This window comes from Mustela erminea, chromosome X (genome assembly GCF_009829155.1).
Source record: "Mustela erminea isolate mMusErm1 chromosome X, mMusErm1.Pri, whole genome shotgun sequence".
Lineage (NCBI taxonomy): Eukaryota > Metazoa > Chordata > Mammalia > Carnivora > Mustelidae > Mustela > Mustela erminea.
The window spans coordinates 11,903,665-11,931,608 of NC_045635.1; the positions used below are offsets into that span (position 1 = coordinate 11,903,665).

The window sequence follows — 27,944 nt, forward strand, 5'->3', positions numbered from 1 at the left end:
ATTTTACTTTCTCAGTCCTACTCTCACTGCTCCAGTTTAAGTGCTCATCTAGACAATGATACTCAAGTTTCGTCCTTTATATTGCAAACTGGAGTAATTTACCTAAAACACAAATATGATAACAAACCTCAGCTTAAAAGCTTTTTGATGGTTTCCTGTTGCCTCAGAACATAATTAGAGCCCCTTGGCATGGTTTACTAGTCTCGTTTTACATAACCCAGGCCTAGCCCGTCTCTATTGCTGTGATCCTTGATACTCTGGAACTTCCCTTTAAATTCGATTGCCAAAATTCTGGCCGATTCCACTTCTCAGTGCCTTTGCTTATGCCGATTTACCATTCCCACCTGGGAATCTCACCCTTCTCCACCTGAGTAAAGGCTACCTTCCTGCAAAACTAAGGCATCAGAAAGTTCTCCCTGAATCCCCAGTGGACTGTTGAGTAAACTACGTTGTCTGTACTATATTATTTTCTCTATGTATTGGTCCTTTTCTGCCTCTAGGTTGCACATTCCTTGGGAGCAGAGGCTACTCGTTCGCAGCGCAGGTGTTAGTTTCCCTATAGCGGCGGTAGGTGTGAATGCAAACTGGCGGACTCTGGAGTTTGAGGGGCTGATAGGTGGAATCGCAGAAGGCGGAGCCTGGACCAGTCCGGCTGGGAAGCTAGGCGAGTGACCGCGTGCGGCCAGGGCTCGTGAGTGGATGAGAGGACAAGAGGGAGAGACAGAGAATTGTAACTTTTAACTTCCTGACCACAGGACAGACCACTGTGGTGTTGGGGCAGGTAGTGATAAAGCAATAGCGAAGCTCTAGAAGGGAAGAATTATTTTCAGGGAGGGGTAGGAATTTTCGGGAAGGAGCCATTTGTTTGTGCAGAGTTTTGGGAGACGAGCCGCCTACAGGAACCTCGCGTCTTCTCTCTCTGTTTCTCCCGGGAAGACGCGCGCTCCCCCTCGCCTCAGAGTCCCCGCGGCACCCGCGCCTGCGCGCGGCCGCGCCCTTCCTCTTAAGCCCGCCTCTTCCGGTCAACTCTTGGGGGGCGTGGCGGTCCTGGCAAAATGGCGGCGCCCGACAAGATGTTGTTTCCTGAGATACTAAGGTAAGCGGGGCTGTGGGAGATGAGGCGACGAGAAGAGGGGACGGAGCTGCCCGAGGCTGGACATGGAGGATGTGTAAGCAGGAAGGAAAGGGGAGCTGGACCAAGCACGCGAGCTACTGCTGCCGCTGGAGTCCTTCCCGAGGGTGCGACCCGGACTGTCACGGGCGTCTGTGGGTTCAGGGAGGTGAGGAGGGGAACAGGCGGTGGGCTGGAAAGGACCTGCCATCTGGTCGTGGAATGGCGAGGCCATAGTAAATGTGTGTTCCGTAATGAAAACCCGGGAAGCAAGATTTCACTCGCCGGCACCCGAGCGATTTCCTGTCACTGGGCGCGGCGCGGCGTGTGTGTGGGGGGGACATTCAGGCAGCGCCGCCGGTGCGGTCCGTTGACGCGGGTGTGTGCCTGTTTGAATCTTCCAGCCACAAAAAGTACAGGGCCGCCCTGAAGAAGGCGAAACGAAAGAAACGACGGCAAGAACTGGCTCGATTGAGGGACTCAGGTAACCGACTCCTTAGCCTGTTTTCTGTGTATGAAATTGCTCTCTCCGCTCCCGTCTTAACTCGAAGCCCCAGTGCCAGAAGGAAGCCAAGTCCTTACCTGCTGAGAGTTACGGCGTCTGCTGCCTCCCGAGTAAAGCTATGTTAGACCTACTTCAGAAACGATATTAACGTACCAAAGAGGGGGAAAAAGGTCATGGTGAATCAAGCACTGATTATGTGTAAGTATTTATGAAGTATCTGATATTACAGGTGCAGGCCTCATGAATTACAGCAGCTAGCACAGCCCTTGCACATAGTGAGTATTGAGCGAATGTTTTCTTTTGTAAAAGCAGCAGGACTTGAGGGGTTTAGACATTTTGCAAATTTTTCTCAAACGTGAGTAACAAGAGACCCTTTGTTGACTCGGATTATTATTAATGCCACTGAAGTATATACATAAGCATAAAAGCAGATATAAAACTCTTACTTGACTAGGAAACGACATATGTACAAGATTATAAAACCACGTGAAATTACACACCCAGTAAAATTCAAATCTACATTAATGTGATGTTGGGGATGGTGTGGGACAAGCTTTGAGCGTGCATATGGTACTGATTGGAGTTGGGAGTGCCACTGCTGTTGCCCTGTGCTTATTTACCAGTTGTTGTTTTTTCCTATTAAAATACTGACTGTGATGTCATTTTTACTGGCTTTGGTGTCATTTGTCCTTCATATGGCAGAATCTAACAAATATCTATTAAACCCGCTTGTTTAATAGAATGAAGTTAGTAATAACTTACAAAATTATATATTAGTTATGAATGCAGATGGAAGCACTGAAATCACACAGCAGTTGCGTTATAATCTTTGCCATCCAGGTTATCCAGGCAGATCTTCACATACTTTTTTTTTTTCCCTTTGACATATAATTGACACATTAGTTATAGGTATACATTGTAATGATTTGATACTTAAATACGTTGCAAAAATGTATCTAGACGATTCCTATAGTCCACAGGCAAGGGCCTCAAGTAACCAATGTTCTCTAGCCTTGTGAAACATAACTGTAGACATTGTATTTGCCCTTGGAATTGCGCAGTACTTATTTTTAGTAGCGGTACTTGGAATATTCAGAATGGGAGAAGCAGGGTGTTTACCTGCGGCCTGTGTTAGCATCTCTCTTTTATTCATAACTAGACCACTAAAGGCAGGACATAATATCAGGGATAAAAGAGAAAAACAGGGTAGGTTGGAGTTATTGATGCCCTTGGTTTCTGTGTCCACCCCCTCCCGCAATGATCTCAGCTACCTTTGTTTACTTAACCAGTATTCTTTAATAAAACTTTTTTTTTTAACTACTTAATCTTTTTTCCCTTTCTTAAATCCTAGAGCTGTTTTTATTGCATTGGATTCCCCCTCCCCCCCACCCTTTGACTTCACACAGTGCTTTCAGAGTGAGCCTTTGTGAAGAGGCAGGCAGATCATGTTCCTTGGCAGTTTAGTCAGTTGAAGGGTGCAATCACTGGTTTGGTCAGGATTATATAGCTAATGGCGGATCCAAGTCGAAGCGTTTGTGTCTGGACTACTGCTCCTACTTTGGCCCACTCCAACTCCTAATTCTTAGTTGTGCTTCATGAATAGTGTGGCCTACCAAACACTGCTGTTCATTGTAGCACAGATTGAATGGGCAGACAGTACCCCGAAGGCTAGAATAGGGAGATAGTCTATAAGAATTGCTGTTAAGAGTGAGTTGGAAAGTGGGTGGTAGAAATTTCTGGAATATTGGCCTCTCATTTATAGGTAGCCTCTTCAGCATCCAGCTCTATTCGAAATAGCCTGAAATGAGCTGCCTTGTCAGAAGTTAAGGTGGCATTCAGAATCAAAAGCAAGTTGTGTGATTCCAGTTTATACAGTTACATGTATGATACAATTAGGTATAGTATACTTACATGTGTCCTTGCATATGTTTGACTGTATGTGTATCGAGCAAATGCTACACCTGGTACTGTTAGTGATCACTTCTGAGGAGTGTGAGCTTGTTTTGGGGAGGACAGAGGGGTTGAATGAGTCAGGCAACAGATATTTTTGAGTATCAGCTGTGCTAGACAGTGCCTAGTCTATAGGCATACCTCTCTAAGTCAGTCAGGCATAGCTTCTGGGCCAGGGTGTCTGAAGCCCCTTTCGGAACATTAGCTCATTTAATAATCTGAATAATTAGATTTTATTCTGTGTGAGCTAGAATTTACCCCAATTTTTTTTTCTTTCTTTCTTTTTTTAACCTATTTTAATTTCAGGTACTAAAATAATAGAATTTACTTAAGAAAACCAAATTGTAATTATCTAGGACTGGGTGTGCCTTTGATTAGACCTATACTCAACATATGTGATAGATAGAAAATCTTTTTCCTTTAAGCCTGAGATCTACTGTTATAGTTCCTTAGGATCACTTCAGTTTTCGTCCTTCCCCCCTCCCAAATTTAAATTCTGATTAAGAATTTATATATATGTATCATTATTATATAATAAGTTGTTATATTAAAAATATTTTCCCATATTCTTTTTTTTTTCAAGATTTTATTTATTTATTGGACAGAGAGAGATCACAAGTAGGCAGAGAGAGAGAGAGAGGGAAGCAGGCTCCCAGCTGAGACAAGAGCCTGATGCAGGACTTAATCCCAGGACCCTGAGATCATGACCTGAGCCAAAGGCAGAGGCTTAACCCACTGAGCCCCCCAGGCGCCCCTCCCATATTCTTAGTTTGAAAATGTTCCAGTGTACAGAAGGTTGAAAAAATGGTACGATAAATATCCATGAACACGTCATCTAGATTTGCCAGTGTTAACATTTTAACATTTTGCCTCTCCCTATATAGATACATACATATGTACATTTTTTTTTCTGAATTTATTGCATGTCAGTTGCAGATACCATGATCTCTCACCACTAAATACTTCAGCCTCCATCTCCTTAGAATGAAGTGCATAATATCAGACTTGCAGCCAAGTAAAGGAATAGTAATTCAATGGTGTGTGATATGCAGGCCATACTTGAACTTTCCCAAACCAAGACTGATGACTCTGAAAAGTTCAAGCCAGTTGTCTGGTGGAATGCCCTGCATTCTCGATTAGCCTGTCTCCTGATTAGCTTCAGGTTATGCCTATTATGGCAGATCCTACAAAGCTGATGCTGTATACCTCTCACTGCCCACATCAGGGGGCTGTAATGTCAGGTTGTTCCCCTCTTAGTATTGCCAGGAGTGGTCAAAGTGTTGCCAGTCTGATGGCTCCATTGTAAAGGAAGTTTCCCTTTTGTAATTAGTACTCTGTGAGCTGATGTTTTGAGATGGTGTAAGTATCTTCTTCCAACAAGCTTTCAACCAGTGTTTTTAGCATTTAAAAAAAAAATCCGTTCTTAAAGTGGGTTGCAAAAAGGACTTTTCTACTTAAGTCTTTCTGCATTTTTTAGTTGCCATTCTTCTGTAAAGATGAATGTTCCTTTTCATACCCCACCACTTTTTTGAGTATCACTGTGGAACCATAAATTAATACTTTAAATTGAATGTGTTACCTACCATTATTGTTCATTTTGGGTTTCAGAATTTTTTCAAATTTGGTCGGTTGGATCCCTTATTAGAAGGTTTTAAAAACAGATTGGTACCATATTTGTAATGGTTAGATTTTATCTTTTTTTCCCCCTGAATCATTGGTCAAGGTTTTACAATATTTGGATCATTTAATAAAACATTTAAATTTCCTTAGGACTCTCACAGAAGGAGGAGGAGGATGCTTTTATTGAAGAACAACACCTAGAAGAAGAGAAGCTGTTGGAGATAGAAAGGTCAGCAGTGATCGGAGAACTTCCTCATGAATCCAGTTGTTTTATTTGAGTATTATAAGTCTTGGGGCACCTGGGTGGCTCAGTTGGTTGGGCTTCTGACTCCGGATCTCAGCTCAGGTCTTGATCTCAGGATCTCCACACCCAGTGTGGCACCTACTTAAGAAAAAAAGGTGGGGGGCACCTGGGTGGCTCAGTTGTTAAGCGTCTGCTTTGGACTCAGGTCATGATCCCACCATCCTGGGATCGAGTCCCAGAAGCAGGGAGTCTGCTTCTTCCTCTCCAGCTCCCCCATGCTTTGTTCCCTCTCTCCCTATCTCTCCTTGTCATAAATTTAAAAAAAAATCTTTTGAAGAAAAAAGAAAGAAAGAAATTTTTAAAAATATTATAAGTCTCTACAAACTAGTACAGGTCTTCTTTATAACACCTGTACAAAACAGGTCTTATAAAATAACCCTGGATAAAATATTTAAATCTCCACCTAACAGACTAAAATTAGATGTTCTAATTTTTCTTAAATGGGAGTATTTTTCACTATTTTTGCTAATTTGAAAATGTTTTTGGAAAAAAAAATTGAAATAAGTATAAAGAGTGAAAGGGCTTCAGTGAATTCAGCAAACCCAAAGATAGCCACTGTTAAAAATGTAAGAGTGTAGATGTACTGTATGTGTTTATGTCTATAATGGGATGTTATTTATGCATTTTTAATGGCTTTATTTTTGCTTAATATATAGGACCTGTATTTCAGTGTTGGTTCAGATACCTAATTCAACCATTTCAGTGGCAACACAGTGTCCATGGTATGGTTGTAGCATAATTTATTCTTGATCTGTAATCTGTAGTTCTCTACTGATGGACATTTGGGTTATTTACTATTAAATAGCATTCACTTTCTATTTCCTATTATTTACTACTTATACTCAGATTCTTTTTAAAAAAGATTTATTTATTTATTTGACATATAGAGATCACAAGTAGACAGAGAGGCAGGCGGAGGGGAGGGGAAGCAGGCCCCCTGCTGAGCAGAGAGTCCCATGCTCGACTCAATCCCAGGACTCCGAGATCATGACCTGAGCCAAAGGCAGAGGCTTTAACCCACAGAGCCACCCAGGCACCCCTATACTCAGATATTTTTACAGTTCTATAAAAAGTTGCCATGGGTATCCATGCTTATATATCCTTGGTAATTGTCCTATTATTTCCTCAGGATAATGCCTAGAAATGCAATTGTTGGGAAAACGATAAGTAATGTAAAATGTTGATGGTTGGGTAAAGAGGGCACGTCCAGTTTGCAGCCCATCTAGCAGTGAATCAAGGTGCCTGTATCCCCATACCTTCTTCACTCACACCAGGCATCAAGTTTTAAAGTTCTGTAGTGAAAAGTTGCAGTTCATTGTTTCAAATGTGTATTTCCTAGTTAGTAAGTTTGTATATATATATATATTTTTTTTTCTTTTTTAAATATTTTATTTATTTGTTTGACAGAGATCACAAGTAGGCAGAGAGGCAGGCAGAGAGTGAGGGGGGAAGCAGCCTCCCCACTAAGCAGAGAGCCCGATGTGGGGCTCGATCCCAGGATGCTGGGATCATGACCTGAGCCGAAGGCAGAGGCTTTAACCCACTGAGCCACCCAGGCGCCCCAAGTTTGTATATTTTTTTTAATATATTTCATTACCTATTTTAGATCGCTTAAGTCTTCTACATTCCTCTTTTGGGAAACGTTTTTTTAAGTTTGTTGGGTAAGCAAGGTTATTACTGATTGAGGATGTTTGTCCTTTATCTGTCATATGTGTGATGTATGTTTTTCTCATTTGTCATCAGTCCTACCTAACTTGGCTTATGACATTACTTACCATAATTTGATTTTCACGTCATCGACTTTCATCATTATATCTGACCATGGTCTCTGGACTATAAAAGGCCTCTTCCATCCCAAGATGATGAAAGTCTTCTATTTCTCTTGCTTAGTATTTTTCAGGGGGTAGTTTTTGTTTTTTGTTGTTTTTTTTTTTTTGCCAAATGGTTCACAGTAATGTGAATGTGCTTCATGCTACTCAACCGTACACTTAAAAATGATTAAAATCCTAAATTTTTATGTATATTTTGCCACAATAAAAAAATATTTTTAAAAAGGAGTAAGAAAATTTTATAGGTGATCTCTAGCTATTTAGTGGCATGTTTAGTAGGGAATGTTGCTGCTTTGAATGTAATTCACACTCCTGTTCTCCACTTAAGCATGTAAATAGGTGCAATCAGCAAAATGCCAAAAAAAAATGTAGTAGTGATTGAGAACATGGAGTCGATTGAGCCAGAACAACCTTGAGTCCTGGCCCTGCCGCCTTCTAGCTGTGCTCAAGTTGCTTCTCTCTCTAAGCTTCAGTTTCCTTGCCTTAAGTATGGAGATAAAATGGAAATAGAATCAATCCTAGTACCTACCTCATGGAATTGGGGAGATGAAATGAGGTGGCAAGTGTATGCACTTAACATAGTGTTAGGAGATAGGAGACGCTGAGACGCAGTAATATCTCTCTGGTTGTTAGAGATTTCTGTTATGATGAAGATGCCATACATGGTATGAAATAGGGGTCATTTGTTCTCTTTTCCCATTTAATTTGAGGTGCTTCTTTTAAATCAGGTAACCAGATCTTTGTGTTCCTTTGATCTTTGTTTCTGTACCAGTTGCAAGGTAGTGTGTTGCCAAAAAGCAGGAGAATTAATTCTGTGGAAACACTGGCTTCATGTACTGCCTGAAAGCACATGCAGAGTGTCAGAGACTAGCACAGGCAGACGTTGAAGTGGTGAGAACAGATTGGGGTGCCGGCCTGTTGGGGAAAGAGCTGAGCTCCGTTCTGATTCATGCTGGGGCGATTGGCACCTTTACAAGGGAGAGGGCGGGAGGAGTGTAGGGGTGCAGAGGAATGAGAGGGGGAGGATGTGTGAAGGGCTGGTCAGGGTAAATGTGGCCAGCAGGCAGTTAGGCAAGTTAGGATGCCAGCCTTTCGCAGACACTGGGACACAGGGGCCCTCTCCTTCTTAAAGATGACATTTCCAAGAAATGGCTCTCAGGTCCTTGAGAGAGACCGAATCACAATTATAAGCCATTTTTAGTAAATCCTGTAAGAAAGCAAAGGCAGGGGCCTGTGGTCCTGTGTTGGCTAGAGCAGAGTCCATTTCCCCAGCAGCTCTGAGCTTTGTCTGGCAGGCATTTTAGTGGCGTGGGAGAGGAGGGGCTGGGGTCAGCCGGAGGGCACGGCCCGACACTGCTGGAAGCCGTGCTAGACACTCCTCGGGTCCTCCCAGTGCCCGGGTCTGACCGAGCTGTGTGTGTAGAGGTCTCCAGTTTTGCTTCTCAACAGTATATCAAGTTACCCAAGTTGCAGCTCTGTCGGCATTGACTCTTTTCGAGGTCTTAGATTTATATGTGCTTTGGTTTGGTTTATGTATAATTAATGTTCTTCAAAAGACTCCAAAAAGTCAGAGTTCTACACACTGAAACATCTGTACATAACCCACAACCTGCACGGGACCATTGACCGATGCGATGTGCCCGCCTCCACCATGGTGAAGAGATGGGATCCTGAAATCCGTCGCTGGAAGTGAAATCTCTTTTCCCATAGGGTGTTGGAAGTTGTGAATCGGTTCCCCAGACTACAACTAAAACCTTGTGTAACGCCTAATGTTGCTGAAGTAATACAAAACTTTCTCATATTTCACTTCCCTTTTACAAATTCAGTGGGAAAATGCAATCAAAGTTCTAAACACCCAATTGGCTTTTGAACTTTTGAAATGTAACTCATCAGGGGGCACTGGGGTGGCTCAGTTGGTTAAGCGTCTGCATTTGGCTCCCAGGGTCCTGGGATCAAGCCCCACGCTGGGCTCTTAAAAAAAAGAAAAGAAAAGAAATGGAGCCCATCTTTCAGCTAGAAATTTCAGTATTGGATGTCTGAGACACTTGCCATTTTAAGGTAGCATCACCCTGTAATTGGTCATTTTTAAAAATAAACTAGACAGCTGCTAATTTATTTGTATAACTCCTTGTCACAAAACCTGTAGCTTCCTTTTTTGTAAAACTTGCTCAGATAGAGTTCTGTTTCCCTTTTTTGAGCAGTTTATGTGCTTGGGACAAGCCATGGCAGACTCTTAACTGCCTGCAGGAGCAGTGCAAAGACAGAGTGCCGCGGTCTCCCAGGTGCTGCTGTAAAATGCATAGAAGGGGAAGGGTAGGACCTTCTGAATGTGAAAAGCTAGATGGGGCCTTGAGATTTGTTGGGATCTTTATTGACACCTAAACATCCTGATGGTCAGCCTAAAGGGCAAGTTGTAGTGCCCTTGTTCCTGTGTGAAAGATGTCACGGACAGAAAGTGTAGAAGTAGGGGATTTTCAGCTGTTACCCTCTAGGAAGAGATCCTCTTACCCTCCACTGAACTGCTTTCTCGAAAATACCTTTCGTGATAGCTTGATCATTCTCAAATATGTCATTTTGCTATCATTGTGTGTATGTAATTGTAAATTAGTGTTCGTTTCTCTTATTTGATTACATCATTACATTATAGGCAAAAATTACATGAGGCGTGGTTGCTTCGGGAGCAGAAAGCACAAGAAGAATTCAGAAGAAGGAAGGAAAAGGAAGAGGCAGCTAGAAAGCGGCAAGAAGAACAAGAGGTACAATATTAGTCTGACGGCTGGCTAATTAGTTAACCCCAAATAACTCCCAGTAAGAGTTATAGGTCTTGAACTTAAAGTGGGTAGTACGCATTTTACCAGTGGCAAAGTTTCTCATTTCTCTGCCCCATATGTTAAATGTTTTCAAGAAGTAAGTGACAAGAATTACCGTTTCTTCTCTTTCTTTTTTCTGGTAAAGAGGAAGTTAAAGGAAGAATGGGAAGAGCAGCAACGAAGAGAGAGAGAAGAGGAGGAACAGAAGCTACAGGAGAAGAGAGAAAGAGAGGTGATTCCTGTCACAGGAGGGTAAACGCACTGCGTATCCTCTTGGTGCACAGATACGGTGTGGGATGGGGCTAAAGAATGAGCTGGAGGCATATCAGCCTTTGGGCTTCATTTTCCTGTCTAGGAAGAGTCCTGTTTTTAGTACAGATACACGCTCAAGTTCCCTTATCTCTTCTTTGGGTCTGTGCAGTGGCAGATACCTTAAATTAAGTTTTGCCTTTAACTACCCTTCTGCCCCGTTATACCAGGCATTGGCCGACTTGCCCTGTAAAGGCCAGAGAGTAAGAATTCGGGGCTTTATGGTGTGTATGGTCTCTGTCGCAAGCACCCAGCTCTGTTGGTGTGGCATGAAAACAGCCTTAGGTAATATGTAAATGAATGGTTGTGGCTGTGTTCCAGTAAAACTTGGTTGTTTTATTTTGAAAAACAAGCAGCTGGCCCCTGCTTTCCACTTTGTCCCAGTCTAGGGCAAATGTTGTTTTTGCTCTAGCTCTTTACATTCACACCAAACCATTTTTCTGAGCTGCTTTTCTATATGGGTTGGCCCATTTAGAGAATACTTTGTGTGGTATCCTCACTGAGTTAATAAGACATTTAACTGCTTATAACATGTCAGCAAGAATGAATTGACTGAAAAAAATCAGGAACTCCAATACTGAGGAGTTAGGAAATATTTTTTATTGCTAAATCGTGACTGCCTTTCGTACTTGGCTATAAAGGCCATTGTAGCAAACATGTAGTTCCTCATTAAAAAAAGAGTCTATAAGGTATGTGTATGTATCTTTCAGTGTCTTTTAAAGATTGCTTTGGTTTATTTTGCTGCTATTCCTTAACACAGTGTATTTATTTCCAAGATCCCACAGCTCATCATTCCTTGACTGAGTCCTCAGGATGTATCTTTTCTATCATATTCCCAAGTTTGAATAGCATCAAAGTGGGTAGTTAAAAATGTATTTGTTTATATCCTAGTCATGATAGGGTAGGAGCAGCCTCCACAAATTTTTGTATTTTGTGTCTCAGGTCATCTGTGAATTCCAATGCAATTATTTTTTAAAGATTTATTTATTCATTTTAGAGAGAGAGCACGCGTGAGAGAGAGTACGTGAGCAGGGGAAGGGGTAGAGGGAGAGGATCCTCAAGTAGCCTGCCTGCTGAGCCCGGAGCCTGACGCGGGGCTCGATCCCACGCCCGGTGAGATCGTGACGTGAGACGGAACCGAGAGCCGGGCGCTCACCCGACTGAGCCACCCAGGCACCTCTCCAGTGCACATTTTTAACCCCCTCATTTGAATGTTGCCTTACGGATGAGGCGAGACCACGCTAGCTTTTTAGGGGACAGGGAAATTGTCGGGAACTTGTCATTGTTTATAGAGCAGTCGATTCCCATTTTGACAGTAGAATGTTCTCAACTGAGGTCTTTCTGACATTAGGAAAAAGCCAAGGCTGCTTTTAAAAAAGTTAAGGCTTTTGTTTCAAAGGAAGTCAGGTGAGATATTCCGGAGGCAGGTGAAATGAGGAAGGTTGTAAGCATGTATAAAGGGGCATGCAGTCCGTGTTTCTGCTGTCTCTAGATACTTCTCTAGTAGAGGGAGATAGAGCAGTGAAAAACACAGGCCCTGCTCTCCTTGAGTTTTTTAGATGGGGGAGCCAGATGATAAGTAACCAAAAAAATAATTTTACGTGCTGTGAGATGATGTTAAGTGCTATAAAGAAATAAACAGCCATGCGGTAGTGATCGGGGTGGGGATGTACTTCTTTAGATTGCCTGGTCAAGGAAGACTTGTCAAGGAGCCAGTGTTTGAGCTGATACCTGAGTGCAAAGATCCTGGGGAGAAGGAGTCCAGGCAGAGGAAAGAGGCCTGAACCATGGAGCTGGAAAGATGTCGGGGTGCCTGAATCTTGGAGGCCAAAGGAGAGAACGGTGGGGGCAAGGAAGGGGGTCAGGAAGGTAGACAGGGTCAGATCATGCAAGACCTCCTGGACTGGAAGGAGGAGTTTGGGTTTTGTGTTACGTGCCACGGGAAGCCATTGCAGCGTTTCGAAGCACGGTGTGACTTCATTTAATTTGTATCTCTACCTTTACCAGATACTTCTAACTTTTATATAAAGACGGGGGAGGGTAGAGAGCAGGGAGCCTGCACTAAGGATACAGGAGTGAAAATAGAATGACCAGTTAGAAGGCCACTGTCGCAGATAGGACGTGATGGTAGTTTGGACAAGGGCGGAGCTTCGTAAGGATAAGTACACAGAGGCAGGGTGTGTGGAGGGAGAGGCAGTGGGGCTCTCTGGCTTGTAGACTGAGTGGACGGGGAGGGAAGGAAAAGGAGAGGAGTTCCAGTTCTGCTTCTAGGTTGTTAGTCCAAACCACTGGGCGCGTGGATGGGGGGCGTTCGGGTGGGTGGGGGTGAAGAACCAGAGTCGCCCTGCGAGCACGTGGAGTTAGCCCGGTCCCCCGTGTGACCGGGTAGCATCCTCAAGCAGCTAGACAGAGGAGTCTTTTATGTAATGCTTTAAGGGGCGAGGGAATAATTTAAGACTTGTTTAAATGACAAGTCAAGAATAATTGTTTAAATGATTGTCAAGAATAATTTAAAAACTTGTTTAAATGACAGTGAGCTCAGAATGTACTGGTATATTGCAAGACTTCTTTGTCTTAGCGAAAAGTTGGAGATTTTCTCATCAACCTGAATTACTATGTTCATGTCATAATTTAAGATCTGTTAAGTGTTGATGACGTTTGATCTGAGCATTGCATTATGTAATAATTCACTGATGCTATATCACTCATCTGGAAAGCTAGAATGTGGTATATATGATCAAATACGCTCAATATTACTGTTACTCAAACTATTATAAGACTGTGTTTTGCAGTGGGAGCTAATAAATGTCCTGCTTGAATAAACATTCTCAGCTATATGTCCTTTGAAAGCTTTTCAGAAGATCTATGCTGTAGAAAGCAAATTAGAACCTAAAGCCTTTGGCGGGTGTGATTTCTGTTTTTGTTTTCTCTTATGAATTATTACGCATGAGCTTCTTAACCAGAGAAACCAGACGTGACTTTCCTGACTTGCAGGTTTTCATTAGTCCTATGTTTGCACCATTTGTAGGAAGCTGTGCAGAAGATGCTGGAGCAGGCTGAAAATGAGGTATTTTCAAACCTTTCATTCAGAATTTGAGACCAGTGAACATTTCTTTAAAAACTGTTCCTCTAGTAGAATGTTAATTTTGTGGTAAGCTATTTAGGTTGCATCTGAATATCAGAATCACTTCGCAGCTCTGTGATTTTTTACAGCAGCAACAGCAGCAAGTGGTTTTTGATGAACAAAAGCAAATGGTATCAAGTCCCCCGCTGCGGACTCTACTTATTTCTAGTCCTTAAAGTGTGTGCGAGCGACACCACGCACTGTTGGCCTGAAATAAATGGTAGAACTTGCTACAGAGTGCCTTGGGTCTTAGGCGTGGTTCCCTGACAAGTCCTTTGACCCCATTCAGAATGGATGGGCAGCAGGGAGACCTCGGTGACTGCTCCCAGAAGCCACGGTGATGCCTGGTTCTGGGCAATGACTGGGAGCCAAGAAAGACACCATACATGTCTCTGGATGATTGTGAAGTCTCGATTACCTGTTAAGACCTAAATGTGTATATTCTTAAGTCACCATATATTTTTTGACCAAAATATTTGAATGCATTTTAAACATCAAGTTTATCATGGATTTTTATACCACCAATAAAAGTCATGGTTATTTTCAACAGTTGGAAAATGGTGCCACATGGCAAAACCCAGAGCCACCCATGGACTTAAGGATAATGGAGAAAGATCGAGCTAATTGTCCATTCTACAGTAAAACAGGAGCGTGCAGATTTGGAGATAGGTAACTCATTTTGTTTTATCATGTCAGAATTCAGTGAATCAGAATGTCAAGGTTGTTTAGTTCTCTCTTTGGGAGCACCGTGGGCTTGAGCTTGAAAGGTTCCCAGTCAGGTGTCGCCTGCATCCTTGCTGCTTCTCCAGTTGCATTGCCCTTCTGGTACCAATTCCCTGGGCCAGCTCAGCCTGGTTCTCTTTTAGAGCTTCCTTTGCATTCCTTCCACAGCTTCATGAAGACCTTGTGCTTTTCGTTTTCTTCCTGTGCTTGCATGAGTCCACGTGGGACGACTTGGATGGGGGAAAGAACGTATTTCAAGAGACTGGAGCAGCTTGGCTTATTTCGTCTCTCTCTCTCTCTCTCTCTCTCTCTATTTATTTATTTATTTATTTATGTGCTTACTGACTGACTGCTTTTTGAGTGGCCAACACTGTGCACAAAAGAGGCTTTGAGAAGTTGGCGCGCCCAATACCCAAGGGGTATCTGTGAAAGCCAGGACCCGAGTGAGTGAGGAAGAGTATTCTAATTCCCCATTCTCAGTCTGTTCTGACTCAGGAGCAGAGCCAGGGTGCAGAAGCAGACTTGGGCACCTTTCCCTTTGGGCAAGTTCCTTAAGGTTTCTGAGCCTTAGCTTCCTCATCTGTAAAATGGGGATGACCAGCAGTCTCTCCCTTCGATGGAGGTGGTGAGGCCGCACGGAGTGGATGCAAGGCAAGCACAGACCCTGTGGCAGACACATGGCACACCCTGGCCTGAGTGGTCACTGGTATATTTTCATTTTGTTATGGTTGCCCTTATTCTTTGAGACACTTCTGTTGTCTACCTCTTTTGACTCAGTGGTTTAAGACTTTATTTATTTCTTTGCCAGAGAGAGAGAGAGAGAGAGAACACAAGCAGGGGGAGAAGCAGGCAGAGGGAGAAGCAGACTCCCCGCTGACTGGGGAGCCTGATGTGGGACTCGATCCCAGGACTCTGGGATCATGACCTGAGTCGAAGGCAGACGCTTAACCAACTGAGCCACCCAGGCGTCCCAAGCCTCAGCGTTTTTGAAACCAAGACGTTCATGTAGAGAACTAAGTGCCGATGTCTTCATTCATTAAGCAAATATTTAAATACTTGATAATATGCCAAGCATTGGTGATGTTTATCATTTGGCTTATTTATGAATGAACAACTCAAAGGAGAAAAATAATTCATAATGGTGAGTGAATCTATGTAAGATGAAATATAATGATTACGCATTCTGCAGAAGAGATCTAATCATTTCTTAAGGTCCTGTTAATCCCAAAAGGGATACGAATAGGCAAATTCATATGTATTTAATGAGAAAACTATATGTTGTCACTCATGTTATTTTATTCATAAAATTATCCAAGCCATGAGTTTCATGTCCTTCTTTGAAAATACAAACTTTCTCTCTCTTCCTCTTTTCTTGTTTAAGTTAAGCCCTTGTGCCTTTTAATTTTTTTTTTTTTAAGAGCAGGGGTTCTCAACCCAGGTACATGTTAGAATCCTCTAGGAAGCTTTTAAAAATTTATGTCCTACCAGAGGTTGAGTAAATCTCTGAGGCCTGGGCAGCCTTACTTTTGAAATGTCCTCAGGTGTTCGCACACACCCTAGGACTGAGAGCTACTAATGTGGGATGTGCAGCTCCTCTTACGGCTGATAGCTGGTGTTGTATAAGGCCTGTGAGAGGATCTGTAGGATATGGTCAGTAGTGAAAGCCTCCTGAGGAACTAGGAACTAAGGAAAGGAGAAGAGATTTTATTCCCTTTTGCCTTTAGAAATATCTTCTGAACATATGCTTAGTTTCACCAAGAAATAGTAATAATGGATGTTAAACACCCCCCACCAAAGAAAACTTGGGAGGTACCTGTGAAAGACAGTTGAGACTCGATATAAATTCACATTTTTGTGAGTAGCTGAACCCGATGGCCTTTAAGGTTTTCTGGCTACAGGATTCCTTGTTTATGCTGTATCTCTAACGTTTCCTTGTATTTTAAGACTGTGGTCATCTGATTCTAAGTTCTCCTTTTGATGGCCACAGGTGAGAGAAGGAGAGAAGTCCTGCATGGGCGGTGCTAGTGTGCGGGAAGGAGCATGGGCTGCCAGGCTCTCCCACACGCCCCTGAGAGTCATTCCAAGGAAACAGTGACAGTGAGCAGATTGGTTTGTGAACATTTTTTCGTATTTCATAGGCATATGAAATTTCACGATCACAGCTATCAAAGTATGAGAGCAATTTGGGTATTTTCATCATTCAAGTGATGAATTATGAAATAAAATGCTATGAAATGAGCAGTTACAAAATCGAGCACCATCGGTGGAGACAATGAAGCCGCTCCCCTTTTCCAGAGCCACAGTGACTTGCTTCAGAATCACACAGCTGTTCTTGCCTGTTCAGGCTTGTCACTTCAGACACTTCCATCCCCCCAGCATTACTTTGGTGGTTCTGGTTTTGTAATTAGTCCCAGGTTCAATTCTAGAACCTTTCTGGAGTTGATACTGCTTGGAGTCACAGCTTGGAAGGGAGTTCCGTGGTGATGGTGTTTTTTCCCCTCCTGAAAACATAATCGCTGATGAAAGGTAAAGCTTACTTTTCAGAGTAGTTATTCATAACTCCCTGGTTTCCAGAAGTGATTGAAAGAGGGCTTATAATGTACTGCCCCAAGTGTAATGAAAGAAATGGAAAGGAAGCGAGAGGGCGTTCCTGTGAGTGTGCAGTGCACTTGGCTCTGGATTTTAACACAGCCCAGGCAGAGATTTAGTTCTTGCCAAAAAGAATGCATGGTACCTCTGGAAAGACAGATTTCGCAGGCATCAGATTCTAAATGTTTGTCCCGTGGAATACTGCGTAAAGACACTGAGGAAGGAGGTGGACGGTAACTTTGATAGATGTTTTATGAACAGCTGCTTACATAATTTTCCTGAAAATGTTTATTAACAGAGACCTTCAGTAAACGATAAGCAGCCCAATTTCAGCATGTACCTTGAAATCTGTGAAGGACAAAGGTAGTGAGTGCTCCCTCCAGAAGAGAAAAAGAGGTCTAGTCAGTTAGCTCCACCGGAGGGGCCATCTGGAGACCACATGTTTCGTTGGCTGACCTTGGGCTAGGGTAACTTATTACTGTGTGGTTTCATGGCCGTCTTACTTGATTCTAGTATCTGCATCGTACGTAAATAGCATAGTCTAAACCAGGGGTTCCCAAACATGGCTGACCTTCAGGATCAAGTGGGGAGTTTCTCTGAAAATAGGGTTTCCCCACCCTGAGGTCTTAACAGATGGTCTGGAACAGAACCTGAGAAATCTCAGTTCTTTCCAGGTGATTCTGGGACTCACACAGGTTTGGCATCACACCTTTTGATTGCCTCCCCAAATGTCTCTTGTCTTAGGTGACTTCTCAGTAGGAGCTATAGGGCTAGCCCTGATGAGACGCAGATTGTATGGACTGTCTCCAGGCCAAGTGGGGCTTTTCCCTAAACAGAGATTCGGGCTCAGTTCCAAAACTCCGAGGCTCGCTTGACACCCTAGGAAGTAGAGCCAGGTTCATTCAGATGTAGTAATCCCATGAGCAGAATTTTAGCCCCCATAAACTGGTTCCTTGTTTAAAATCTGTGTGTTTCTCCGTGTAAGATGCTGACTCACTGCTGACACTCGAAGTCAGCTTGAACTTTCCCTCTTTGTGCTGTGGGCAGCTGTGCTTGGGAAGGTGGAGCTCATCACGAGGTCTCTGCTGAATCATCTAGGAGGGTCCTTTGGAGAACAGAACATTTCCTATGACCGGACACTGCATCTTTGAGCCGGGCACGGTGTGCGGGGAGGGGGGCCCTCCCTGCTGTCACATGGTACACAGATGTGTATCCTAGACATGGAAAGTGAGGAGGAGGGAAACATTTAGGCATTTTGAGGCAATTGATTTTTCTAACACTCATCTTGTTCTTTAACTTTTTTTCTTCCTCCGTTCTGGGGATTGTTTTTTTTCCTAAAAATTTTGTCTTAACCAGTTTTTTTTTTAAACTGGAAACCTAATTAGGAAAATCTGATGACTTGGAACCTTGAAGTATGTTTTTCCCCCCCTCATTTTTGGAGAGGGAACTGAATAAAGTAGACTCACATAAGACTTGAATGACTCAGGTACAATCTGGCTCAGTTCAAACTACGAAAAGAAAATCGTTCATAATGGTTCGCCACCTGATGACACGAGAATTCTCTGCGTCCTGTCGCAGATGGTGAACGGGCACTAGACTGGAGGTTAACCCTCATCTCTGGGCCCTCTCTTACCAGCCGCGTGCCTTGGGTAAGAGTGCTTCTCTAGGCCTCAGCTTCCCTTTGCAAAGTGGAGAAAATACTAGCCCCAACTGTCCTAACGGGTTGCTGGGATCAGAGGAAGAAATAGAAAACTGTCACGAGCACCGTGAAATGACACGTATACATATGTGCAATTGAACTAGTCCGTTAGCTCAAAACTCTTACATTACCCTCATCTCTAAGCACTGAGTTAGAAGATGGTATAGAGCCAGGATTGTATTGTTCTCACCTTCCTCCTGAGTCCCACGTACAGTGTCGGCCTGTCACCACAGTATGCCGTGTCAGCGGACCTTTCTCCTCTGCTTTTACATGTGTGAGGCTTTGTGAACTTCATCCAAAGGCAGCTGAATGGCATACGGATGTGGAAATAATTCCCAACTTCACATCTTAAGGAGAGCAAATATATATATATCGGTCAGTCTTAGAGCAGTTCAGGTGTTGTGGTTGACGCCTGGATGGCGTTTATTATCTTGCAGTTAAGCAAGTTCTTTGAGTCTCTATCTCCAATTTAAAGGAGGCTTGTGATGTGTAATTTCTACCCCTTGGGGTGCTGCATTAAGTTGTCCTTTCATGTGCAGGTGTTCACGTAAACACAATTTCCCATCCTCGAGCCCCACCCTCCTTATTAAAAGCATGTTCACAACATTTGGGATGGAGCAGTGCAGAAGGGATGACTATGACCCGGATGCCAGCCTCGAGTACAGTGAAGAGGAAACCTACCAGCAGTTCCTGGACTTCTATGATGACGTGCTTCCCGAGTTCAAGAACGTGGGGAAGGTGATCCAGTTCAAGGTGGGTGTGCACGATGCACATGAAGAAGGGGACTGCTTCACTTCCCACCAAAGTGCCCTAGAGGATGCGAGCGCTAGGGCGCAGGCTGTCTGCCTGGGCGGGGCGTGTGCGATGGCGCGGGGCCTGGTCCAAAGTTGGGCACCCAGGTGCTCGGTAGATGTGACTCCCTTCGCACCGGCCCTCCCTGCCGGTACGGCAGCAGGACTGCATGAGATCCGAGCCGCGTAAGGTCCTGCAGATAGCCGTGCCAGCGTTCAGTTAGAGGCTGCCCGTGACGCCGAAGGCAGCCCCTCCCTTCCTTTGTGGTGGGTCGCACCTAGAGCCACGGTGTGCTCGCCCTGCCCAGCTCTCCACTCACTGAGTTTGCTACGTGATGTGGATGGCGCCCGCTTGCACCTTCCATTGAGGCGCTTACTCTTCTGGAGCTGCCCGAGAACAGAAACCTTGATTCCTTTTTCTGACAGTGTGTTTACGCCTTCAGTACTCTCAGCACTGAACATAGTGTTCCCCAGATCGTGGCTTCTGATGCAGCATACCCGGTGAAAAAGAGCCACCGAGGGTACACGGTTACTGGAAAAGGTTCCTCAAGGCAAGAATAAAGGCAGATGTACTTACCAGTGGCTGCTCGTGGGACCCCGGGGGTTGAAGCCTAGCATACTGAGGCCTCCCACTTACTGACTTGATAAGGTCCAGACAGCAGTGATTTTGGTTTGTTAGAGTAGTGGGAATGTCCCATAATTTGAAAGGGAAAAAAGAATAAAATCACGAGGTTTTTTCCCTCTGCAAGCTGGCAGTGACAGGGCAAAGCGGGAACAGCGAGGAACAGTGGCTGCTAAGCCCCCAGCAGCAGTCGTGAAACGCAGAACTATACTTCCGTCCACTAAGCTCACAATTTTTATTTTATTGTTTTAAAGATTTTATTTACTTATTTGAAAGAGAGAGAGAGAGAGAACAGGAGCAGGAGGAGTTGGGGTAGGGCCATAGGGAGAGGGAGAAGCAGACTCCCCGCCGAGCAGGGAGCAGGACACGGGGCTCGATCCCAGGACTCTAGGATCAGGACCTGGGCTCAAGGCTGATGCTTAACCAGCTGAGCCACGCAGGAGCCCCTGAGTTCAAAATCTAAAAAAAGGAAAAAATCTTTTAAAATTTCTCTTTCCCTTTTACCTCTTGCTTCTGTTGCACGCACCTTCCGGTCTTCATGCCACTTCTCAATGTAAGCAGCAAATACTAGTATGGCGGGGCCAGCCGGGCGGTCCTCATGGTTTGACTAGCTCTGTGCTCCCGAGTGGGTCACTTTACCTCTTCCCGAAAGGGAGGGAATTGGACCCCATCAGTGGTTTCCCTCGTGGGGTCCCTACGTTGTACTGCTTCTGTGACGTCAGCGATGGAGCTGCTTTAGAACTTCCACCTGGTTAGTGGAAATCATTGCTTAGAACAGGCTGCACCTGCTAGCCACGGTGTGGTTTGGTCCCCCCTCCCCACTTCCGTTTAGAATTTTATCAGCAAAGCTCATGCTAACCACATTAGCATTTACAAATGGAAAGTTGTTCGGTAGATTTTTAGTAGGAAAAGTTCCAAAACATTGAATTCATGTTGGAAAATTAATAGGTCCTTGGGAACCACTGGATTGAATGATCTCTAAGGTCACTGGTGTAACTGACGTGGCCTCCCAAGGCCTTTTAAGACTTCAAGGGTGGTGGTATAAACTGTCATTAGTCTTCCTTCTAAGGATGGTGTTATAAACGATCATTACAGATTGTGCCTCTTTTTGGGTACTCTAACAAAAATACTATAGAACAAATTTGTAACATTGTAGATTCATTTTGAAAATAAAAGCTAAGCATTTCTATCAATATTTGAGGACCTTCTTATACCACTGAATAAAAACAAATCGGATTTGTCCTTTTAAAAAAAATTCCAGTATGGTTAACATCTAGTGTTAGTTTCAGGTGTACAACATAGTGATTCCCGAATTCTTGATATAACTCAGGGCTCATCAAGGAAAGTGTACGCTTAATCCCCTTCATCTATTTCACCTGTTCCCCCCACCGTCCCATTTGTTCTCTAGTTAAGAGTCTATTGTCAGTTTCTCTTTTTTCCCCTTGTTTTCTCAAATTCCACAGATGAGTGAAATCACTGTACTTGTCTTTCTCTGACTTATTTCGCTTAGCATTATACAGTCTAGTTCCATCCAGGTTGCATATGGCAGGATTTCATTCTTTTTCATGGCTGAGAGTCATAGTCCATTGGATATATATGCCACACCTTTTTTACCCATTCATCTATTGATGGGCACTGGGGCGATTTCCATAATTTGGCTGTTCTTAATGATGCTGCTATACACATAGGGGTGCATGTATCTTTTTGAATTAGTGTTATCGTATTCCTTGAGTAAATACCCAGTAGTGCGATTACTGGGTCATACGGTAATTCTGTTTTTTTAACTTTTTGCAGAAATTCCCTAGTGTTTTCCACAGCGGCTGCATCAGTTTGCATTCCCACTAACAGTGCACGAGGGTTCCTTTTTCTCCACATCCTCGCCAACACTGCTGGTTTCTTATCTTCTCGATTTTAGCCTTCCTGATGGGTGTGAGGTGGCATCTCGTTGTCGCTTTGATTTGCATTTCCCTGATGATAAGGGATGTTGAGCTTCTTTTCCTGTGTTGGGCATCTTGATATCTTCTTTGGAAAAATGTTCATGTCTTCTGCCCATTTTTAATGGGATTATTTGTTTTTTGGGTGTTGAGTTGTAGAAGTTCTTTCTATGTTTCAGATATTAACCCTTTATCAAATATGTCATTTGCAAATATCTTCTCCCCTGCCGTAGGTTGCCTTTATTAGTTTGGTTGGTTGTCACCTTTGCTGTGCAGAAGCTTTTTAGTTTGATGTAGTCCCAATAGTTTAGTTGTGCTTTTGTTTCCCTGGCTTCAGGAGGCCTATCTAGGGAAAAATGTTGCTAGGGCCAGCCTCAGAGAAATCACTGTGCTCTCTTCTAGGATTTTTATGGTTTCAGGTCTCACATGTAGGTCCTTAATCCACTTCGAGTTTATTTTTGTGTATGGTGTAGTGAAGTGGTCCAGTTTCATTCTTCTGCATGTAGCTGACCATTTTTCTCAGCACCATTTATAAAAGCCAAAATACCAAGACTTTTACCCATTGCGTATTTTTTCTCCTTCGTCATAGATTAATTGACCATATAATCATGGGTTTCCTTCTAAGCTTTCTGTTCTGTTCCGTTGATCTGTTTGTCCAGATTTATCATTTTTGAAGGCAGATGTTCAATCTAACTAGTAGTAAGAACAGTGCATATGAAATGAGATTATTCACACGTACCAGGTAAAAAATATTATAAATTCTGTTAATACCAGGAGTGGATGAGGAAATACCAATTAGTAAAATCACTTCAGAGAGCAGTTTGTGAATACCTAGTGAAGTTGAAAGCACGTATAACCTATAAATCGCCCTGATACTCCTGGTTATGCATACTAGAGAAATCCTTCTCCCCACAGAGACATGTCCAGGAATGCGGCCTGCAGTGCTGTTTGTTGATGAAAAATTGGAAGCATCCTGGATAGTCATCATTAGAGGAGTAGATAAATAAATTTGATAATTTGATATATCCAATGTACAGTTAAAATGAGTCCTTATGTTTCTGTGAAGATACTGTGCAAAAAGAATGTAAAATATACATTATTTGTGTAAAAATTTTAAATGTATGAAGCAGTACTTTACATTGTTTATCAGTACATATATACAAGTTGCTTTGCATATGTATACATAAATATACCCGTGTATTCATGAGAGACACGTCTATGCATAGTATGCATAGGATTTGATGGTGTGTGTGTGACATATGTGTGTCTGCCTGTGTACACACGGATACGAGTGTTGGTGTCTGTGCACACAGGTGCATGTGTATCCGTCTGTGTGTTTGCCTTTGGAACGTGAAGGATACGCCAGCCTCAGGATGGTTCGTGGTCATCCCTGTGATGGGGAAGGAGCAGAGGCGGAAGGCTTTCAACGGGGTCTTCAATGTTTTGTGTACTTAACTGTTCTTCGTCAAAAATGGAAAGCGTTGGTCTTGAACCTGGGGGCTGGACATGTGTGTTGATTTTTGCTCTCTGTATTTTTACGTATGTGTGAAGCATTTCATGTCTGTGAAAAATGAATCTGGATCAGCAGGGATCAGATAGTTGGGGCCTCTATCGCTGCTGCGTGCGGAAGCCCTGCATAGACCGGGGAGGGGTATTTGGAATCTTCAAATGAGAACTGCTTTTGGTAGTGCCACCCTGGACAAAGTGTATTATGATGACTGGAGGGTTTCTTTTCCTTTTTTTTTTTTTTCTCTTTTTCTTTTTTTTTTTCATGATCAAATTCTTCATTGCTCTTTAGGTCAGCTGCAACTTGGAACCTCATCTGAGGGGCAATGTGTATGTTCAGTATCAATCGTAAGTATCCTGAACATAAACATCTTACCATTTTGTCTCGGGTAGTGTTGTAATTATGTTGCTGTCCAGGTTTCTCCCACTAAATAGATAGCTTTCATGTGCGTGGTATTTTAAAAAATATAAATATTAAGGGCTAATATAGACATACATAGAGAAGGGACTTGAAAATGCATTTGTATTTCATTTGTTGTGTACTTACATAGTTTTGAATCTTTTACGATGGTTATTTTTTTACTTACATAGCTTTAATAATTAAAATACACACCGAGAAGGGGTAACAGAACAGGATACATTGAACGAGCCAGAAACGGAAGCCCCGGGCCATCTCGGCATGCATTCGGCCCTCTAAGACAGCAGTTGGTGTAGCGTTTCTGCTTGTCCTGCTGTTTATCTGGGCCATGCTGTGGCTAATGGGTTAAATTAACCATTGTAATAAGGAAAAAGAGCAGTCCTAGCTAAGAAAGGAGCGGCTCTGACAGTGGAAAGACACTTGTGCATTTTTGATGGTCCAGTCTTGGTTTAAGCACTTTGACTCAAGCTGATTTCCATGGATCAGGACCTCAGGGAGGGTTAGGAAAAAGCGTTCCTGAATAAATTGTGAGCTTTCAGGAGCTTGAATGCTCTCATGAGGACTCCCTAGTACTAAAGCAGGGAACTTGGTGGTCCTATGGTAAACTAATAAAAAGGTTAGTTAACAATAGGGGTCATCTCCATAATAGACAGTTACTGTAAAAGGCATCCTTTAATTTGTGGGTTGGTTTGTTTTTTTAAAGGGAAGAAGAATGCCAAGCAGCCCTTTCCCTGTTTAACGGACGATGGTATGCAGGACGGCAGCTTCAGTGCGAATTCTGCCCAGTGACCCGATGGAAAATGGCAATTTGTGGTAAAATACAACATGATGATTTTACCCCAGTGCTTCCACTGTTGTGTAAAGGGACATTCTTAAGAGAAAAAACTTGTTGTTGTTTTTTTTTAAAGTTCAGTGAGGGGCTTGAACTCACGACCCTGAGATCAAGACCTGAGCTGAGCTTAAGAGTCAGATGCTCAACCTACTGAGCCACCCAGGCACCCCAAAAAACAATCTTTTAAAGGGGCGAAACATGGCTTTTGTCTCAGGAACTAGACGAGCAGAGATCGTTCTATAAAGTAGCTCACGTTTCTGTGGACCTTGTGGGTCACTGTCTGGATGAGGTGACAGAAGTTACAGTGTATCCGTGACAGAGTTGGGGCCGGAATTCCCATCTCCTCATCCTCAGTCCGGGGCTTCAAAACTTCGCGAAGCCCGAGGACCTGTGTCTTTGGGGAGCCTTTTTCCTTGTTGCAGCGTCGGAAGTGATCTCTCCTCATTGGACCCCCTCACTCAAGCTGAGTTTTTTCCCCCCATCTTTATCCCTAATGAATTTTCTGTCATCCTTGCCGCCTAAAGTGCTTTAACAGTTCCTGCCTTGCTTGAAAGACATGCTTGCGTGCAGTGGAGATTGATTATGGCCGTAGGATCCGGTCAGGGCGCATTCAGTCAGACTGACTCATCGGACTGCGGCCGGCAAGTCAAGAAATGAGTCAGTCCTTGGCGTAGCCAGCCCTCTGGAAGGCCTCATTATTTTTGTATTTCTGTCTCATGGGCTTAGTCAAAAACTATTTATTGTCGATCGACTCTGGAAGCAAAGAGGTGGAACTGTCCGTGCCTTAGGGGGTGCACTTTTCTTCCCCTTTGCTTTTTTTTTGGCTTTACACTTGCTGGCTTAAAGCCTCTAATTTAAAAAAAATCTCTAATTTACCAAGTGTTTATCTTTGGCAGCCTGGTCTTAATGAATGCTGTCACTCAAAAACTATTTATTGAAGGGGGAACAAAGGATTTAGAATTCCTTGCTTTGGAAAGCAGAAGAACCATTATGCCTGAAACGTGTAAGTTTGCGGGCTGGAAGAGATGGAACTGGTTGTTTTTTTTTTTCCCCTGAAGGCAATTATTTTTGTCAGTTCCTGGGAATCCAATGGGTTTTCAGTGAGATACTTCTGAGTGTGACATTGGCTCCCCTGAAGCAGGAGACTAGTTTACTTTTTTTTTTTTTTTTTAAATAACAGCTTTGTTATTTTCCCTAGTAACTAATGATGTTGAACAATTTTCATGTGTCATTACTGGCTATTTGTGTATCTTCTTTGGAGAGAGGTCTGTTTAGATAACTTTGCCCATTGTTAATTAGGTTGTCTTTTTATTATCGGGTTGTAAGAGTGTTTGACCCGTTCTGCGGACAAGCCTCTTGCAAATATGACTGGCAAATATTTTCCCCCATTCTGTGGGTTGTCTGTTCACTTTGATGATGTCCTGTGAAGTGCGGAAGTTTATAATTTTGATGAAATCCATTTTATCTGTTTATATCCCTATGTTTTTTTGTTCGTACTTTTGGCGTCATGCAGATTTTACTTGTATGTCTTCCTCAAACAGTTGTACGGTTTCATGTCTTACATTTAAGACTCTGATCGATTTTGACCTTCCGTATATAACGTGTGGTATGGAGAGATTTCACTTCTAACTGTTTTACATATTTGGGGAATTTACGGACTTTCAAAAAGTTAGAGAGCGTCAAGAGGATCTTGAAGTGGTTCAAATAGATTTCACCGTGGCAAGGATCTTCCATATTAAAAGCACTTGGCAAAGTTAAAAGCGTTAGGCCAATGTTGACCATCTTCTTAAAGTCTAAAGAGAATGCCAAGCCCTGCACCTCTCACAGGCTCCCTGTTGGCCAGCAGTCCGGCCCTGCCACCACCGTGCTCTCAGAGCACCGTGTCCCGGGGCTCCCAAGGGCCGGTTCTTCGGGATTAATTAGGGCTCGACACTGTCCATCAGTGGGATGGGGAAACGCCAACCCCCCCCCATGTGGTCACCGTGTGTTCTGTCGCCCTCCACCCCCTCATCCGGTCGGGGGACAGGATACCCGGCTTACTGAAAACCTCCAGTTTGTTACCATTCACAGTGCCGTTTGGTAGAGCTTTTCCTTTTGAAATTCTGGGAGCCAGAGCTGTGACGTCCATCCATATAGGCCGCAGGAGAAGATAGGTCAGGCGCGTCTGCCCATCGGCAGCGAACCCTCTGGAAAGGCTGGAGTCCTGGCGGTAAATGCTGTTTCCTCACTGTGCCGTTGCAGGTTTGTTTGAGATACAACAGTGCCCTCGAGGAAAACACTGCAACTTCCTGCACGTGTTCAGAAATCCCAACAATGAGTTTTGGGAAGCTAACCGAGACATCTACCTGTCTCCCGAGCGGACGGGCTCGTCCTTGGGTAAGGGCTCGGAGAGGAGAGAGAGGACGGGCCGCCACGAGGAGTACCATGGGAGGCCCAGGCGGAGACGAAGCCCTAGTCCGTCCCACTCCTACAAGAGAAATGGGGAAGCGGCGAGGAAAAGGAGAAGCGGTCACCGGGGGAAGAAGTCTCACAGACACATGTCCGGGAGCCGCGAGAGGCACAGTTCCCGAAGCAGAGGAAGGAAAAGGGACCGCAGCCGCGGCCGGGGCAGCCGGAGCCAGAGCTCCTCTAGGTCCAGGAGTCGCGGCAGGAGGAGGTCAGGCAGCAGAGACCGAACTCTCCAGAGCCCCAAATGCAAATAAACGTACTTTGTTCTTCACGGACTGCAGATCTTATTTATGATGACGGCTGCTTCCTACCTGCGTAGTCGTAGAGGGCTCTGAGCTCCATGGGTTAGCAAGCCGGCCAGAAGCCTATTTAAAAATGCTTTTTATTCTCTAAAAATCAGTGTGTTTAGTGTAGAAACCTAGAAAGCCTAAAATGTACAGATAACATGGAAATCACCTGTAATCCTAGCCCCTAGTGAGAATGTTAACACGGAGCAGTGCTTAGGTCTTTTTCCCCTCCTCTTCTGCGTCTGTACATGTGTTTTTCTTTTTAACACGGAGCTCATATATGGCTGCAGTTGAAAATGCTTTTTTCCCCTCCGCCAAACCTATTTCATCAAGCTGCTTTTTCTCACTGCGCAGCGTGGACCTGTCCATTTATTCAACCATGTCCCTATTGTTGGATTTTAAATTATCTTTAATTTTGCACTATTAAAGAATCCAGTGCTACAAACAGTCCTGTTGTGGATTTCCTTAAATACTTTCACACATTTCTGACCGTTTCCTTAGGATAAATTCTGTTACATCAAGAGATAGGACTC

At 43.6% G+C, this 27,944-nt stretch overlaps 1 protein-coding gene across 1 annotated transcript; it reads left to right on the forward strand.

Moving 5' to 3' along the window:
• ZRSR2 (zinc finger CCCH-type, RNA binding motif and serine/arginine rich 2) lies at positions 1-27,858 on the forward strand. The gene is made up of 11 exons (XM_032331789.1): positions 1-1,096; positions 1,516-1,595; positions 5,337-5,415; positions 9,967-10,075; positions 10,275-10,361; positions 13,467-13,505; positions 14,113-14,231; positions 19,113-19,326; positions 23,719-23,774; positions 24,548-24,657; positions 26,918-27,858. The coding sequence occupies exons 1-11, from the start codon at positions 1,056-1,058 to the stop codon at positions 27,376-27,378; spliced, it is 1,395 nt and encodes a 464-aa protein (XP_032187680.1). The 5' UTR covers positions 1-1,055; the 3' UTR covers positions 27,379-27,858.
• The last annotated feature ends 86 nt before the right edge of the window (positions 27,859-27,944 follow it).